General features: G+C 37.5%; 1 protein-coding gene across 1 annotated transcript in view; it reads left to right on the forward strand.

The window, feature by feature from the left end:
- LOC308338240 (A disintegrin and metallopeptidase domain 3-like) overlaps positions 1–4,073 on the forward strand; it is a gene marked incomplete at both ends in the record, with an annotated part of 111,004 nt that extends 106,931 nt beyond the window's left edge. Inside the window, 2 exons of the mRNA XM_080796290.1 lie at positions 326–488; positions 4,025–4,073. Of these exons, the coding sequence (XP_080652416.1) occupies positions 326–488; positions 4,025–4,073 (212 nt within the window). The remainder of the gene's footprint in view (positions 1–325; positions 489–4,024) is intronic.
- Positions 4,074–17,332: the final 13,259 nt, after the last annotated feature.

A 17,332-nucleotide genomic window follows, 5' to 3' on the forward strand; every position in this document is an offset into this window, starting at 1 on the left:
AGTTTATAAAAGGGAATATAATAAAAAATAGAATATAACACATAAAGATTAAATATACATATAATGATTAAATATAAATTTATATTAATTATATATTGAGTTGACAAATATATAATGCTCTTTGGGGGCATAGTCACAGAATATTGGAAAGCATTTTTAATTTTTTTTACATTTTTTAAACATTTTGTTTATTTTTTGAAAATATCTTAAAACATAAATTTATTCTATCACCATATTATTTGAATCACAAGTTTTTATATTTCAACTTACTAATAAGCTTTGCATATAATTTTTGATAAGTTAAAGTGTACTTTCATGTTTTCAGAGAAAAGTAAAAGCTTACTTAGAAAACAATATGCTGCTCCTCAAAAAAATGGCCTCTTGATCAGTTTCTACATTTTTCTACCCATCCTTATTTTAACTGCCATCATTGCTTTTAAATGGAACAAAATAAGATTTTGGAACAAAGAGGGAACAGTAAGTGAAGAGTAAGTAATTTTATTATTTTTAAAATTAATATTAAAATCCAATTGAGGAAGAATTAAAATTCAGAATATTGCAAGTAGGATTTTAAAGTGCTGAGTTTGGATCTTGGATGAATTGGATTAATATTTAGAAATATTGAGCCTTGGCATATACCAGTTCTTTTTTCAGATTTCATGTGTAAGTTATCTATCTTTTTCTTATAGGTTCAGAAATAACTGAAGCTACTCAGTAAATTCACAGTGCCTTTCAAATTAAAAGCCATATTGACAACAGTTGCTTTAGTAGACTCTGTCTACCACCTAAGCAACCTCATTTTTTTTTTGTATTGACATTCAGTTGTATCAAGGAGATTAATAGAGATAAGGAAGTAACTTTTGAGAATAGAATATGTAGAAGGTGAGAAAAATGTTAAACAGTAAAAGGTGGATACAGATAGGACAATGCCCATTTTACACTTAATATTGCTCATTTTTTTCTAAAGCTACTTGAAATGGGGACCACAAAAAGTCTAGTTAACATCTGTCTCCATACCTAGTTACAAAATTTTATTTTCTTGTGATGAGGACTTTTAAGATCTATTGTCTTAGCAAGTTTCAAACATGCCATACTTTATTGTTAATTATAATCACCATGTTATACATTATATATGCATTACTTAATTGTTTTATAACTGGAAGTTTGTACTTTTGACCTCCTTCATTCATTTCACTCACCCCATACCCCGACCTCTGGTAACCATCAACGTATTCTCTATATCTATGAGCTTATTTTTTGTTTTAAAAAAAATTTAGGGGTGCCTGGGTGGCTCAGTGGGTTAGGCCTCTGCCTTCAGCTCAGGTCGTGATCCCAGGGTCCTGGGATCGGCCTGGCATCAGGCTCTCTGCTTGGCGGGGAGCCTGCTTCTCCCCGCTCCCCCTGCCTCCACCTGCCTCTCTGCCTGCTTGTGATCTCTGTCAAATAAATAAATAAAATCTTTTAAAAAAAAAATTTAGAGGGATGCTTGGGTGGTTCAAGTTGAGGGTCTGCCTTTGTCTCTGGTCATGATCCCAGGGCCTTGGGATTGAGCCCCACATTGAGCTCCCTTCTTGGCAGGGTGCCTGCTTCTCTCTCTGCCTGCTGCTCCCCCTGCTTGTACTCTCCCTCTCTGTCAAATGAATAAATATAATCTTTAAAAAAATTTAGATCCCACACATAAGTGAGATGATATGCTAGTCGTCTTTCTTCATCCCACTTGCTTCACTTACATACAGGTTTTTTTTTTTTTTTAACCATAACACCATACAAGTCACAATTTTGCTCAGTCAGTGGGTATTTAGGGAAAAAAGAATGTGGAAGTAAGGATAAATAAGTGGGTCTCTTTTATATCCTACAGGAAAATGTTTCTGTTTCTCACTCGTGCAAGTAAAGATAACATAATGATACAAAACTTCCGTTAAAAAAAACAAGAAAATGGACATACCTTAGCATACAAAAGACCATATATGAAAAACCCACAGCTAACATTATATTCAAAGATGAAACTTTGAAAACTTTTCCTCTAAGATCAGGAACAAAACAAGGATATCTGTTCTTGCCACTCTTTTCAACATAGTACTGGAAGTCCTAGGCACAGCAATTAGACAACAGAAAGAAATAAAAAGTATCCAGGTTGGTAAGGAAGAAGTAAAACTGTCACTATTTGCAGATGACAGGATACTCTACTTAGAAAAACCTAAAGACTCAACCAAAAAAAATGTTTGAACTAATAAATGAATTTAGCAATGTTGACATATACAATATTAACACACAGAAATCAGTTGTGGTTCTATACACTAATAATGAAGCATCAGAAAAATTAAGAAAATAATTCCATATACAATTGGAACAAAAAGAATAAAGTATCTAGGAATAAATTTAACCAGGGAAGTGAAAGACCTTTACTCTGAAAACTATACGACATTGATGAAAGAAACTTGATGAAAGAAAGATGACACAAATGAAAAGATACTTCATGCCCATGAGTTGGAAGAATTACTTTTGTTAAAATATCCGTATTACCCAAAGCTGTCTACAGATTAAATACAATCTCCCTCAAACTATAAGTGGCATTTTCACAGAACTAGAACAAATAATCCTAGTTTTTATAGAACCACAAAAGACCCCAAAGAGTCAAAGCAATCCTGAAAAGGAAGAACAAAGCTAGAGGTATCATGATCCCAGATTTCAAGATACAACTGCAAAGCCATATAATCAAAACTGTATGACCCTGGCACAAAAATGGACACATCAGTCAATGGATTAGACCCAGAAATGAACCCAAAACTATATGGTCAATTAATCTGTGACAAAGGAGGCAAGAATATGCTCTGGAGAAAAAGATAGTCTTTTCAACAAATGGTGCTGGGGAAACTGGACACCTACACATAAAGAAAAGAAGAGAATAAAACCACTTCTTTACACCATACACAAAAATAAACTCAAAATGGATGAAAGACCTAAATGTGAGACCTAAAACTGTAAAAATCCTGCAAGAAAACACAGGCAGTAATTTCTTTGACATTGGTAGTAGAAACGTTTTTCTAGGTATGTCTCCCCAGACAAAAGAGATAAAAGCAAAAATAAAATATTATGACTACACCAAAATAAGCTTATGCACAGTGAAATAAACCATCAAGAAAACAGAAGGGAAACCTACTGAGTGTGAGAAGGGATTTGTAAATGATATATTAGATAAGGGGTTAATAACTAAAGTATATAAGGAATTCATACAATTCAACACCAAAAAAGCCTCCACAAATAATCTGATTTAAATATGGGCAAACAACCTGAATAGACATTTTTCCAAAGAAGACATACAAATAGCAAACAGATACATGAAAAGATGTTTAGCATCAATAATCATTAGGGAAATGGAACTCAAAACCACAATAAGATATGATCTTACACCTGTCATAATGGTAGAATCCAAAAAAAAAAAAAAGAAATAATAAGTATTGGCAAGGATGTAGAGGAAAACAAAACAAAAATCTTGTGTACTGTTGGTGGGGATGTAAATTGGTGCAGCTATTGTGGAAAACAGTATGGAGGTTTCTCAAAAAATTTAAAAAAATACCTGGAGACTTATTATGCTAAATGAAATAAGTCAGACTGAGAAAGACAAATACCATATGATTCCACTTATGAATGGAAAAAATATTGAAGAAACAGAAAGCAGAATCAGATCTGTAAATACAGAGAACAAATTGTTTGTTGTCAGAGGGGAGTGAGGTGGAGGGTTGGCTAAAATGGGTGAAAGGAAGAGGAAGATGTGGGCTTCTAGTAATGGAATTAATAAGATGAGGCAATAAAAGGCACAGCATTGAGAATACAGTATAATGCTATAATTGGACAGATGGTAGCTACACTTGTGGTGAATACAGCATAATGCATAAACTTGTCAAATCACTAAGCAGTACACCTGAAACTAATGTCACATTTTGTGTCAACTATAGTCCAAAAAGACAGAAAAAAAATTACAATGTTTTCTAACCCTAAAGTAATGTCATTTCATTTTTTACAGATCTGTATCAGGAGACAGCAGTAGCAACAGCAACCAGTCATCAACTTAAAGGTAATTTGAGAGATCAAATTAGTGAAATTGATAAAATTCATAAACTACTTTAAAAATTTTAACAATACCTTGGTGTAGAAAAGCTATTATTCCATGTTCCAGCATCTTGATTTCTACTTATCAATATCACATACTAAGACAAAGACTAAAACAAAGCATTTGATAATTTTGTTTTACATTAATTTACAAATAGTTAATGTTTGTTAATATTAGCCAGAGGTTTATTTTATTTTAAAGATTTTATTTATTTATTTGACAGAGAGAGAGATCACAAGTAGGCAGAGAGACAGCCAGAGAGAGGGGGGAAGAAGGCTCCTGACGGAGCAGAGAGCCTGATGCAGGGCTCGATCCCAGGACCCTGAGATCTTGACCTGATCTGAAGGCAGAGGCTTAACCCACTGAGCCACCCAGGCGCCCCTAGCCAGAGATTTATTAACCAACATTTTTATGATAAGAAATGACTTTAAAGAGATTCTAAATATGCTCCTAAAATATTTATGTACCATCATGCATCCTGCTTCCTCAGGTAAGTTTCTAATTTGGTAGATTTAGACAGATTGACTTAAAACATTTATATTTCTTCCTCACTAAAGCTCCATGGTTATTGTTATCCTTATTTTAGAAATGAGGAAACAGACATAAAAAGACATAAATAATTACGTGTATGAAATTTTAGTAAATTTTGGAGCTGGAATTTCACTTAAGACAACCAGACTCCAAGGTTTAACTCTTAAGAATTCACAATTTGACACATATAGCCTGATATATGCCTGGTGATGGAAAATGGAATTGGCATTTATTGAAGATCTATTAGGTGCAAGGCAAAATGATAAATGCATTGTCCTCCAGGTTAGAAAGACAATTCTTTACTGTAAAATGGGATAAAGTTGGCATTTGTATATATTCAACATACATATCCATAAATTGTCGGTATATGTACATATATATGTTTGTGTACCTATATTTTCAAATTTATAAGCCATATACACAAAGAAATGCTAATTTTGACATATTAGACCTATCACTGGGGTTAAATGGAAAAATTAAAAATTCAGCCATTAGTGAAATCAAGGGTTCATCCAGTTACCAATTTGCCATTCCTCCATATTTTACTTTGATGGAGAGTTAGGTCAATGGATCTCTGTTTCCCATCTGCTACCAGAGAAGACATTTACAAATACTACCCTACACGTAAAATGGTCTTATTTCTCATTAAGGGTAAATGGGAGAGTTGGTGGTGAGGAAGGAGCTGGATAGAGGTTTTGAATATGATTGAAAGAGTGAGCCCTATTCAGCAAGGGATTTGTAAGGAAAGAGTTGGAGGAGGTGCAACTATTTACCCAGTTCAGATGTCTGAAAGTAGGTACTTGACTTCCCAGGGTCAACTCACAGGAGGCTTTTATTTAAATGTAAAGGGTACAGTGCAGCTAAGAGAAGGCAGGCAAACAAGAGACACAGAGACACCTCATGCACAAGGCCTCAGGTTTCCTTATTTTGAATTGTAAACAGCCTATTACAAATCCCACTGCCATTGTCTTGGCAAAAAGTGAAACCGGGCATCCAGGCTTTCCCAGAGAGAAAGACAGAGCTTTTCCATTCCAGCTGTAAATCAACTCTTTCTGACACAGGTGTAGAGCTGGCAGAGGTATGCTTCTATACATCTGGGCAGGAGCTTTCCAAGCACGTGAATGATCCAATAAAAAAATAAGTCAGGAATATTTGATGAATAAAAGTGATGTTAGTTTAGCTGGAGTAGAGTTAGCAGGCGGCTTGTGGTAGTAAGTCAGACAGTAAACACCTGTAGACTCTGGGAAGTCTTGGGGGGCACCTGTGTTTTATTCTCATTGAAAGGGGGGAAATCACTGGAGAATTAAAGTTTCAAGCCTATGACTTCCACCTTAAAAGGTTGGTTTGTTAAAAAATGAATAAAATAAAAGTCTGGTTTGTTGAAAATAGTCTGTATAATGACAAGAGTAGAAGTAGAGAAACCAGTTAGTGGCGAAACTACTGCCACGATCCAGGAGGGAAAGGGCGGTACCTCTGACCAGAGATAGTAAAGATGGTCTTAGGAATAAATTTTGAAGGTGACCAACAGAATGAATTGACAGTTTGAATATAAAGTAAAAGGAAAAGTGCTTAAATAATGTTTATTGATAAAGCAATAAGATCATCGAAGTTAAATGTAAATGCAGACTTGTTTTAAAAAAATGTGTGCTCTTAATACATTTTAAAAATTTGCATTAAAATTTATGAACATTATGAGAGAAACTCTGCAAAGGTAATGGTGAGCCAAGACAAGTGTCTGGTATGCCCTAACAAGTAGTTTGTTTTCTCATCTGTGAGAAAACATTTTTCCTATAAAGTGTTTTTGAAGTGGTAAAGGAATGATTCAGCACAACATGGTTTGCTTTTTACAAACATTACTGGGATAAAGTAGGGAAAACGTCAGTCAGACTCAGTAAGAACTAGAGGCTAGTGAAACAGCTATGAGACTAACAAATACACAGAAATGCAGGAGGATGTGGGATCAGGTAAGAGGAAAAGAACAGGAAAGTTTTGGGAGATATAACAGAGGTAGACTCAATTGAAGGGGTGACTGGATGGGTATACTTTGAGAGAACTACAAAGACTTAAACATTTCTGACACAATGGATGACAACAACTTTTAGTCATGACATATTGTGTAGCTAGGTCAGCACCAGTCTGTGTTGGAGTGTTAACGTGGAGGGGCTGAACAATGAGTTTGGTTTTGAACATGCGTATGTATGTGAGACACCTGTTGGAAATGCACAGAGGACTTCTGGAAGTACTCTTCCTCTGAAGATAAAAATAAACATAGTTATTATTTATTTCTTCACATATTTTTCTTTTTCTTTTCCTCTGTTTCTTTGTTCATGATATCCTTTTATCCATGTGAATTCTTGAAACTGTGTAAATGAAATGCATGTGACTACCACTTTATAGTATTTCCCTTTACTGGGGCTGTTGCAGATAATTCAGGATAAGAAAGCTGGGTTTAAGAATTTCATGGAGCACAAGCATAGACTGTGACACTATAAGCAGTGCTCTATATGTTAATTACTTGCTACACCTGTAGTTGCATCATAAAATTAGATAGCTTTTATTAACAACTAAAATTCAGTATTTCTTTTTTTCTATACTTTTTTCACAGCAGTGAAATGATGTCAAAAAGCCAAAGGTTGGAGAAAGAATGTTATCAAGACATTCACTGTTAACAGCTTTGCTCTGAGTGTGAAAAAAAATCTGCCATTCTCTGCTTTTGTTATGGCTTAAAGCTTTCAATTTCACAAACAAAAATAAATCCTGAGAGTGAAAATAAGTAGGCTTGTGTCTATTGATTCCTCTACCTGCTGTGATCTTCTAGGAAAAAATAAGCAACATTGCCTCTCTTGAACCAGGGAAGCTTATACATCCCAAGCTGTAAGCATTCCATTGTTCACTGCTGCTGCCCACCCTCCGATGCCCAGGGCCATGCTCGCTGCTCCCTTCTCAGAAGACACCCACAGTCCACACCTTTCCAATAACTCATGGTTCCCTGCCTTATCCATTCCAGGCTTTGGGATATTGAGAGGAAATGATGCTAGGTAAGGCTAGCCCCAGAACCCTTGGATAGTCAATAACATCATTCTATCTTCAGGGAATTATTTGAACTGAGTTCCTGGTCACAGATAACTGTTGTGTCTCCAGGTGATACTTCCTTGGCCTCAGATAAATTGAGATCTAGGATATATCTTTGTCCTTTGGGGGAGCCCAGACTTATTACTCATTTTTCACTAAGCTGAGCTTTTCTGGGTAAGATTTTCTTGCTTCAGTGCCCTCTGCCCCGTCTTCCTCTTACTGAGATGAGTGTGCTTCTGCATACCTCAAGACATTGATGGATAAGGGAACCATCACACTAGCTGGAGTCTAATGAGAACCTACAGAGTTTCCATTAATAAACAAAGATTCTTTTCTCCTGATTCAGGGGTGGGGGTACCTCACCACAGAGACCAAGAGATTCCTTTTCCAAATGTCCATTAACTGATAAATGGATAAACATTGTATGGATAGTGTTCTATGCATACAATGAATATTACTCAGCCATAAAAAGGAATGAAACCCTGACACCTCTATAAATTGGGTGAACCTTTGAAATCATTATTCTAAGTGAATAAAGCCAGTCACAAAACCCATATGTTATTCATTGCTATGAAATACCCAGAAAGGGGACATCTATAGAAACAAAGTTTAGTGATTGTGTAGGGCTGGGGTTGTTTAGGAGGGAGTTAAAGACCCGGGGTGAGGGGTGGTGATAGCACACTTCTGTGACTATATGAAAAATCCTAAAATTATTCAATTGTACACATTAGTGGGTGAATTGTGTGGAGAAGAAGTACATGTCAGGATGATTTTATCATAACTTTCCTTCATCTTCATTGTCACTAACTTATTTTAGGTCATTATGATCCGTAGCCTACCTTATTTTAATAAGAATTTCTGAGCATCCCAGGTATACTACCAACAGGTCCAAGTTTTAATCCTGACAGGAATTTGACATTCCAACTATTCACACAATTCATCCTTGTGAAAGGCTGTACTGGGATAAAAGAAGGTATAGATGAGAGGCACATAGAAGTTGAGTTAGGTTTTGGATATGTATGGTTTAAGATTTCTCTTAGAACATACAAAGACATTATCTTGTCTACTGGAGACATATTTCCTATTTACCTCACTGCCCTTCCCACCTCTATAGCTTCCCTGCTAGTGCTTAGAGTAACTGTTAACAAAACACTTAGGTTTCCTTTCCCTTTCTTCAACCAATTACCATCTAATATGTAAGAAAAAGCACACAGTTAAAGAAAAGTGCTTTTTGATTGTCTTACCCAAGATCAAGTTTAATATTCTTGATTTTTCCTTATTTGCAAAGATAGTAAACTGTGGACTCCAAGAAACCAACTGAGGGTTTTAGAGGGGAAGGGGGTGGGTGATGGGTTGGCCCAGTGAAGGGTATTAAGGAGGACATCTTTTACATAGAGCAGTGGGTGTTATATGTAAACAATGAAACGTGGGACACTACATCAAAAACTAATGACATACAGTATGGTGACTAACATAATAAAAGTAATAATAAAATTTACTGTACAAATTGTTAACATTTCTATTTTCTTCTCTCTCCTCCACCACAGCCAATAAAGCATGCCAGAATACTATGACATGGAGAATCAAAATTACTAAGAACTTCACCAGAAAAGCAAATCATCCTCATTTGCCCCTATGTCACTATTGAAGGGTTTAGTCAATGTACCCTTAGCCAGAACAAATCAGTTGCATGCAAAGGCATAAGCTTGTTTCTGGTACTTCCTCTTCCTCAACCTGTGGCAGCCAGCTGGGGGCCCTAAGAGTGAGCCAGTATGAGCTGAAACAAATGCAGTCCTTACTCACAGGGCTGAAGGCAGTGTGGTGGACTTCTGAGTACCCCTACCTTCAAGTCTCAGAGCTTTCCAATGGCCTTTAGCCCTGCCATGCTGTTGTGCTCTGGCCCAGCCTAGTTCCTTCTCTTTGCACTGGTCTCCGAACTTGAAAGACCACACACTCACCTGGCAAGACTACTAGTCCCTCAACCACCTCTCTTTGTTTCCAAGCAGGGCCAGGCTCTACCTGGAGAGAAATTTCCTGTAGCTCTGGGATTCCTACCTCTCCCTTTTTAAATCCTCTGCTGGTTCCTTCCTCTCTGTCTCCATAACCCCCAGGTCAGGACTGAGGAAGTTAGTTAAGGTATCCACTCTCTGAATCAAGGGTCAAGAGTGAAGATTGCTGGGATGATGGTGAGTGGGATAACTCCAGCCTCACTTCAGCCCACAGATACAACTAGATGGCACTAACAGTGTAACTCAGAAAACAACCCAAAAACTAATAGAACAAGCTTCACAACTAAATGAAGAAAAGAGACCACATGAAAGAGTGTTAAGAATTATGTAGATGTGGTGGGAGAGCTAAGTGGCCCCAAGGGACTGTCAGTGGGAAAGAGGAGCCTGCAGGCATGGAGAAAAAGACTATCACACTGGGGTGTCCTGATGGGCAAGACAAATCTCTAGAACATTTGGCTTTGAAACCAGAGGGGTTGAATTTCATGAGTTCTTACAACTGACAGAACTTAAAACCTAGAGTTTTAAAAATCAGACTCAACTCTGGGAGAGCCAGGAGGCAAGGGGAAACTGAACCCTTCACCTTAAACAGATAGCACAATAAATAGCCCTGCAGAGATACAGCATAGAAGCAGCAGTGTGAAAAACACATGGGACATACAGGAGGGAGAGTTGTTTGCTAATCTTATAGCATATCTTGAAGGAATAGAGGCATTTGGGAGACTCTTCTAGGAACAAAAGAGCTGGCAAGTGCCATTTCCTGCCCTTGTCCCCCAGCATAAATACAGGGCCACCAACTAAAACCAGTGCAACTCCAACACTAATTAGCAAACTTGCTAACACTGCATGTCTTGCCCCTCCGCAATTTAGTGGATCCACCCCATAAAATATACTCTTTGCCAGAGCTCATCCAAAGTAGTATCACAAGCCTGGCAGTGGGTAGCCTGGACAGGGCCAACATTACTCCAAAGTGAACCCTTCCCCAGAATGAGGAAAAAATAACCACACACACCAGTCAGACTGCATCCTCAGCAGTGGGCCAGGGGCAGACAGCTGGTCTGAATGCAGGCTCCACCCACCAGTGAAAGCTTTTCAAGAGACAATACAGAGAAAGTACCCTGAGGTTTGCTGCTACCTCATCTCTGGCAAATGCCTGTTTAAACTCAACTGAAGCCCAAGTCAGTCCCAGATTGGCCCACTAACACCACAGAAACCAAACACTGCCCACAACTGGCAAAGAGAGCCACTACAGATGACTGGACTGAAGGAAAATGTAGCTTAGCCACAACAGCAGGGTGCATGTAACACACATAGGAGACACCCCTGAAACACCTGGTTCTAGTGAATAGTGGACATTGCACTACAGGGCATTTCATAAGACCATTGTGTTTAAGAGCAGGAAATGTAATAGACTCCTAATACAGAGAAGCAGACACAGAGAGAAAAAATAAGGAGATAGGAATATGTCCAAAATGAAAAAAAAAAAAAAGATAAGACAAAATTATAGCAAGAGCCCTAAGCAAAACAGAAATAAGTAATATGTCTGATAGAGAATTTAAAGTGATGATCATATACTCACTGGACTTGAGAAAAGAGTGGAAGACAATAGTCAGACCCTTAAAAAAGAGATTAAAAAGAAGAACCAATCAGAGATGAAAAACACAATAGATGCAATTAAAAATATACAACATAAATAGTAGACTAGATGAAGCAGGAAAACAAATCAGCAACGTGGAGGACAGAGTAATGGGAAGTGATCAACTGATAAGATGAGAGAAAAAATTATGCAAAAAGGACTTAGCAACCCCATCAAGCATAATAACATTCACATTATAGGGAACCCAGAAGGAGAAGAAAGAGAAAAGGAGACAGAATATGTATTTGAAGAAATAGTAACAAAACTGTCTGAATCTGGGCAAGGAAACAGAAATTCAGATCCAAAAGTCATGGAGATAACTGAACAAAATCAACCCAAAACATAGTAATATAAAAGTAGTGATGGGATGCCTGGGTGGCTCAATCAATTAAGCATCAACTCTTGATTTCAGCTTAGGTCATGATCTCAGTGTCCTGAGATCGAGTCCTGTGTTAGGCTCCAAGCTCAGCTGGGAGTCTGCTTGTGGATTCTCTCCCTCTCTTTTTAAAAAATATTACATTTATTTGAGAGAGAAAGAGAAAGAGAGAGCATGTATGTGTGGGAGGAGCAGAGGGACAAGCACACTACCTGCTGAATGGCGAACCTGATGCAGGGCCCAATCCCAGGACCCTGAGATCATGACCTGAGCTGAGGTCAGGTGCTTAACTGGCTGAGCTGCCACGGAACCCAGGATTCTCTCTTTCTCCCTCTTCCTCTGCCCTTCCCCCAACTCATGCACACACATGCTCTCTCTCTCTGTAAAATAAATAAAAATAAATTAAGAAGTAGAGATAAAGAGAGAATTTTTAAAGCAGCAATAGAAAAGAAGACAGTTACATACAAGGGGAAGCCCCCCACCCCACCCCATAAGGTTATTAACTGATTTTTTTCAGCAGAAACTTTGCAGGCTAAAAAAAAGTAGCATGATACACTCAAAGTGCTGAAAGGAAAAAAATCTGCAGCCAGGAATACTTTATCTAGCAAGACTATCATCCAAATAGATGGAGAGATAAAGAGTTTCTTAGACCTGGGGTGCCTGGGTGGCCAGTGGGTTAAAGCCTCTGCCTTCAGCTCAGGTCATGATCTCAGGGTCCTGGGATTGAGCCCTGCATCAGGTTCTCTGCTCAGCGGGGAGCCTGCTTCTCTTCCTTCTTGCCTCTCTGCCTACTTGTGATCTCTGTCAAATAAATAAATAAAATCTTTATTTAAAAAAAAAAGTTTCTCAGACATATATATATATATCTGTATATGTATCTGTATATGTATATATACACATATCTGTATATAAGCCTGAGAAACTCTTTATATATATATATATATATATATATATATATATATATATATATAAAGTAGAAAGCATAAAAGCAGTGTAAATATGTATATCTGTGAAAATCAGTCAAGGGACTCACAAAATAAGAAGATGTAAATTGTGACAACATATACCTAAAATGTGGGGGAAGAGGAGGAAAGAATTGGTTTAAACTTAAATGACAATCAACTTAACATATGTAGAAGATGCTATATAGAAACCAATGGTAACCACAAATAAAAAACCAGTAATGAATGTAATTCAATTACAATTAAGCTACCTCTGGTGGAAAAAATTCTTTGCATAAAAGTTTATTTTCTTTTATTTATTTTTTCTGATTTACTTCTGTTTGTACATTGCCATTGAATGATCACTTTAAACTTCAAATTCTTTACATCAAATTGCCTGTCAAAAAGTATACGAAAACTGGGGCGCCTGGGTGGCTCAATGGGTTAAAGACTCTGCCTTCAGCTTGGGTCATGATCCCAGGGTCCTGGGATTGAGCCCCGCATTGGGCTCTCTGCTCGGCAGGGAGCCTGCTTCCTCCTCTCTCTCTGCCTGCTTGTGATCTCTCTCTGTCAAATAAATAAATAAAATCTTTAAATTAAAAAAAAGTATACGGCAACTATACATGACATGAAACAGTTTCACAAGAAGTGTTCAGAACCTGTCTACATTTTTTATATTTTATATATGGAATTCCTGAAGCCATTTTATTCTGTGATAGAGTATGTTAATGTTCTTCTTTTCTTAGAGTTGACTGCCTTTATCTCTCTTCATTCCTTTAATCCCTTAATATCCCATTTTGGTTTTTTTAGACATATAAAAGATTCTTTTTTCATGGACTTCCATTTTGTCATGATAACCATTCTAACACATATGCACAGTCATACAAGCTTGATGGGATTTTTATTGGGAATGGTTCTGGATTTCTAGATGAGTTTTGTGATGCTGTGTTAAGGAAACCTAAGTAAGTTGATGTGAAGAAACCCTGGAGGCAGGATTCTCATGCATGTACCATCATCACAGCTTGCACTATCCTGCAGAAAGAAAGAATATTTCCTCTTTGTCTGACAAAAGCAGGCTGCCTTTGCCTTCAGCTAATGAGAAGCCACCACCACTTCAATGGGCTGCAGCTGAATTGGTTAACTTTCTTTTTTTCAAAAGATATTTCAGGGTGTCACAAGTGGGATGCAAATAAGCTGAAGTTTGGAGGAGCTAATGTACACATTTGAGACCATTTGTGCTCTCCACTTCCATGAGTAGTCTTCTTCCTTTTGGTTTGGAAAGTATCATCTTGGATTTGAGATCCCTCTTTTTGCTTAAGCTTCCTAGTGTTATTCAGGATTTGTTTTTCTGAAAGTACTGTCCTTTTGGTAATTAAGTAACTACTTTATGAAGTCTTGGTCATGAGGTATCAGATCCCAATCTTCTAAATTCTCTCAGGAGTGTCCTTCTAGTGAGACCTCAGCCAGTTTTATGTTTAAAAACTGTGGTCTAGAAGAGAGTGATGGCAGCGGAGTAGGAGGACCCTAGGTTCTCTTCCCAGGAACACATAATTATTAAATCTTACATAATTATGAAATCTTCCTAAATATCCCAGAAATTGACCTGAAGATTAACAGAACAAATTCCACAACCAAAGGGAGAGAAGAGGCCACATTGAAGAAGGTAGGAAGTACAGAGACAAAGTTTAGGAGAGAAATGGATCATGATTGCTGTGGAATGGGGGAGGCCATAGTTCCAGAGAAGGGTGAGAGAGAGAGAGAGAGAGAAGAGCACAAGGGAGAGCACACAAAGAGGATGTTTCCCCAAAGCCATTGGCTTGGAATATGAGAGGGGCTTAATTTTGTGAGTTCTTATAGCAGCAGTGATTAGAACCTGGAGTTTTAAAGATCAGTGAGTATGGCTGGGGTGGAGCCCAGAGTGGGCTTTCCTGCTCTTAGAGAAAAGGTAGGCAAACAGCTTGGGGCATAAAGCATGGAAACAGGGACTTGAAGAATGCCTGGGGCACACAGTGGGGAAGAAAACTCACTTTACTTGGAGTGCTTCCCTGAGAGACAACATTTACAACGATGCCTCTCTGGGGACAGAGGGACTTGTTGGTAACATACGTCTACTCCTCCACCCCTCAGCATAAACACATCTCTGGGAAGCAGCACTGTGCCAACACTGGCTGCTTAACTTGCTAACACCAGGGCCCACACCCTGCACTCTGGTGGGATTGCCTTTCTCAGTCAAACTTGCCTCAGTCCCACTGTGGCAGGACACCCCCCCACCCCGAAGACCTGCACAAACCAATGCTTCTCCCATGTCTCCCAACCAAGGAGTTCTGCAGAGCTTCAGTTTTGGTAGAGGAGGTGTCATGTCTCATTTCACAAGCAGATGAGGACATATCTAGTTAAAACTTACTACATTCAGACCAGGGACCAAATATTGACCACAGCAGGCAAGGAGAGCCTCTGTATATGACTGGTGTAAAGGATAGAACAGCCAAAATAGGACAGCAGAGTTAATGCAGCACATACCCAAGTCACTCCCTGAAGTGCCAGGTTGTAGGCCCTACATGATCTTTTTTTAAATAAGGAGCAGGAGCAGGAGACATAACTGACTTTTCTAACACAGAGGAGGCAGAGACTTAGACAAAATGCAAAGATGGAGGAATTTATCCCAAACAACAACAAGATAAGGTCATGGCCAGAGATCTAAACAAAACAGATATAAGTAGCATGAATGATAGAGAATTTAAAACAACAAGCATAAGGATACTCACTGAGATTGAGAAAAGAATAGAAGACATTAGTGAGACCCTTACCACAGAGAAAAAAATAATTAAAGAAATAAATCAGAGATGGAGTGAAATAAATGAGATTGGAAGCACCCAAAATGCAACAAACCATGGGCTGGAAGAAGCACACGAATGATTAGTGACCTGGAAAACAAAGTAATGGGAAATAATGAAAATGAGCATAAAAGAAGAAATATGAAACATGAGAACAGACTTAAGGTATACAGTAACTCCATTAAACACAGTAACATTCATATTATATGAACCCCAGAGGAAGAGAGAGAAAATAGAGTAGAAAATTTATTTGAAGAAATAATAGAAGAAAACTTCTTTAATCTGGTGGAAAGAAACAGACATCCAGATCCAGGTGGCACAGAAAACTCCCATCAATATCAACAAAAGCAGGCCACTATCAAGACATAATATACTTAAATTAGCAAATTATAGTAATAAAGAAAAACTCTTAAAAGCAGCAAGACAAAAGAAGTTTTTAACTTACTAGGGAAAACTTATAAGGCTACCTAGATATTTCTCTACAGAAATTTGGCAAGCTAGAAGAAAGGGACATGATATATTCAAAGTGCTAAATGGGGGTGCCTGGGTGGCTCAGTCAGTTAAGCATCAGCCTTTGGCTCAGGTCAAGATCTCAGGGTCCTGGGGTAGAGCCCCATGTCAAATTCCGTATTCAGCAGGGAGTCTGATTCTCCCTCTCCCTTTGTCTCTCCCCAAGCCTGTACGCACGCTCTCTCTCTCTCAAATGAATGAATGAATGAATGAATGAATGAATGAATAAATAAATAAAATCTTTTGATAAAAGTGCTAAATGGGAAAACATGCAACCAAAACCATTCTATCTAGCAAAGCTATCATTCAGAATAAAAGGGGAAATAATGAGCTTCCCAGAAAAACAAAAACTAAAGGAGTTTGTGACCACTCAACCAACCCTGAAAAAAATATTAAAGGGGACTCTTTGAGTGGAAAAAAGAAACCAAAAGTGACAAAGACAAGAAAGTTCAGAGAAAACAAGTAATAAAATTGCAGTAAATACATATCTGCTGATAATTAATTTGAATGTAAATGGACTATATGCTGCAATCACAAGACATGGGGTGTCAGAATGGATAAAAAACAAGACACTTCTATGTGCTACTTACAAGAGATTCACTTCAAACCTAAAGAAATATGCAGATTGAAAGTGAGAAATGGAGAAACATTGAACACGCACATAGATATCAAAAGAAAGCCTGAATATCATTACTTATATCAGAAAAATTAGACTTTAGAACAAAAACTGTAACAAAAGAAAAAGAAGGATACTATATCATAATAAAGAGAACAATCCAACAAGAAGATATAATAATTGTAAATATTTTTGCACCCAACAATTACTAACAAACATATCTCATTGATAATAATACAAAATAGTAGGGGATTTTAACACCATACTTATATCAATGGACAGATAATCTAAACAGAAAACAAACAAACAAACAAAACCAATGGCTTTAAATGACACTGGAACAGATAGATTTAACAGATATATCTTAAAATAGTAGAATACACATTCTTTACAAATGCATATGGAAGAATCTCTAGGACAGGCCATATATTAGGTCACAAATAGGCCTCAACATATATAAACAAGATTGAAATCAGACCACATCTTTTCTGACCACAACATCATGAAGCTAGAAGTCAACCACAAGAAAAAACTTGGAAATAATCACAAGTAAATGAAAGTTAAACAACATGCTAGTAAACAATGAATGTGTCAACTAGGAAGTCAAAATAGAAAATTTAAAAAATACACAGAAGCAAATGAAAATGAAAATGCAATAGTCCAAAATCTATGGGATGCAGCAAAAGCAGTTCTAAATGG

The sequence above is a fragment of the Martes martes genome (genome assembly GCF_963455335.1).
Source record: "Martes martes genome assembly, chromosome: 2".
Classification (NCBI taxonomy): Eukaryota; Metazoa; Chordata; class Mammalia; order Carnivora; family Mustelidae; genus Martes; species Martes martes.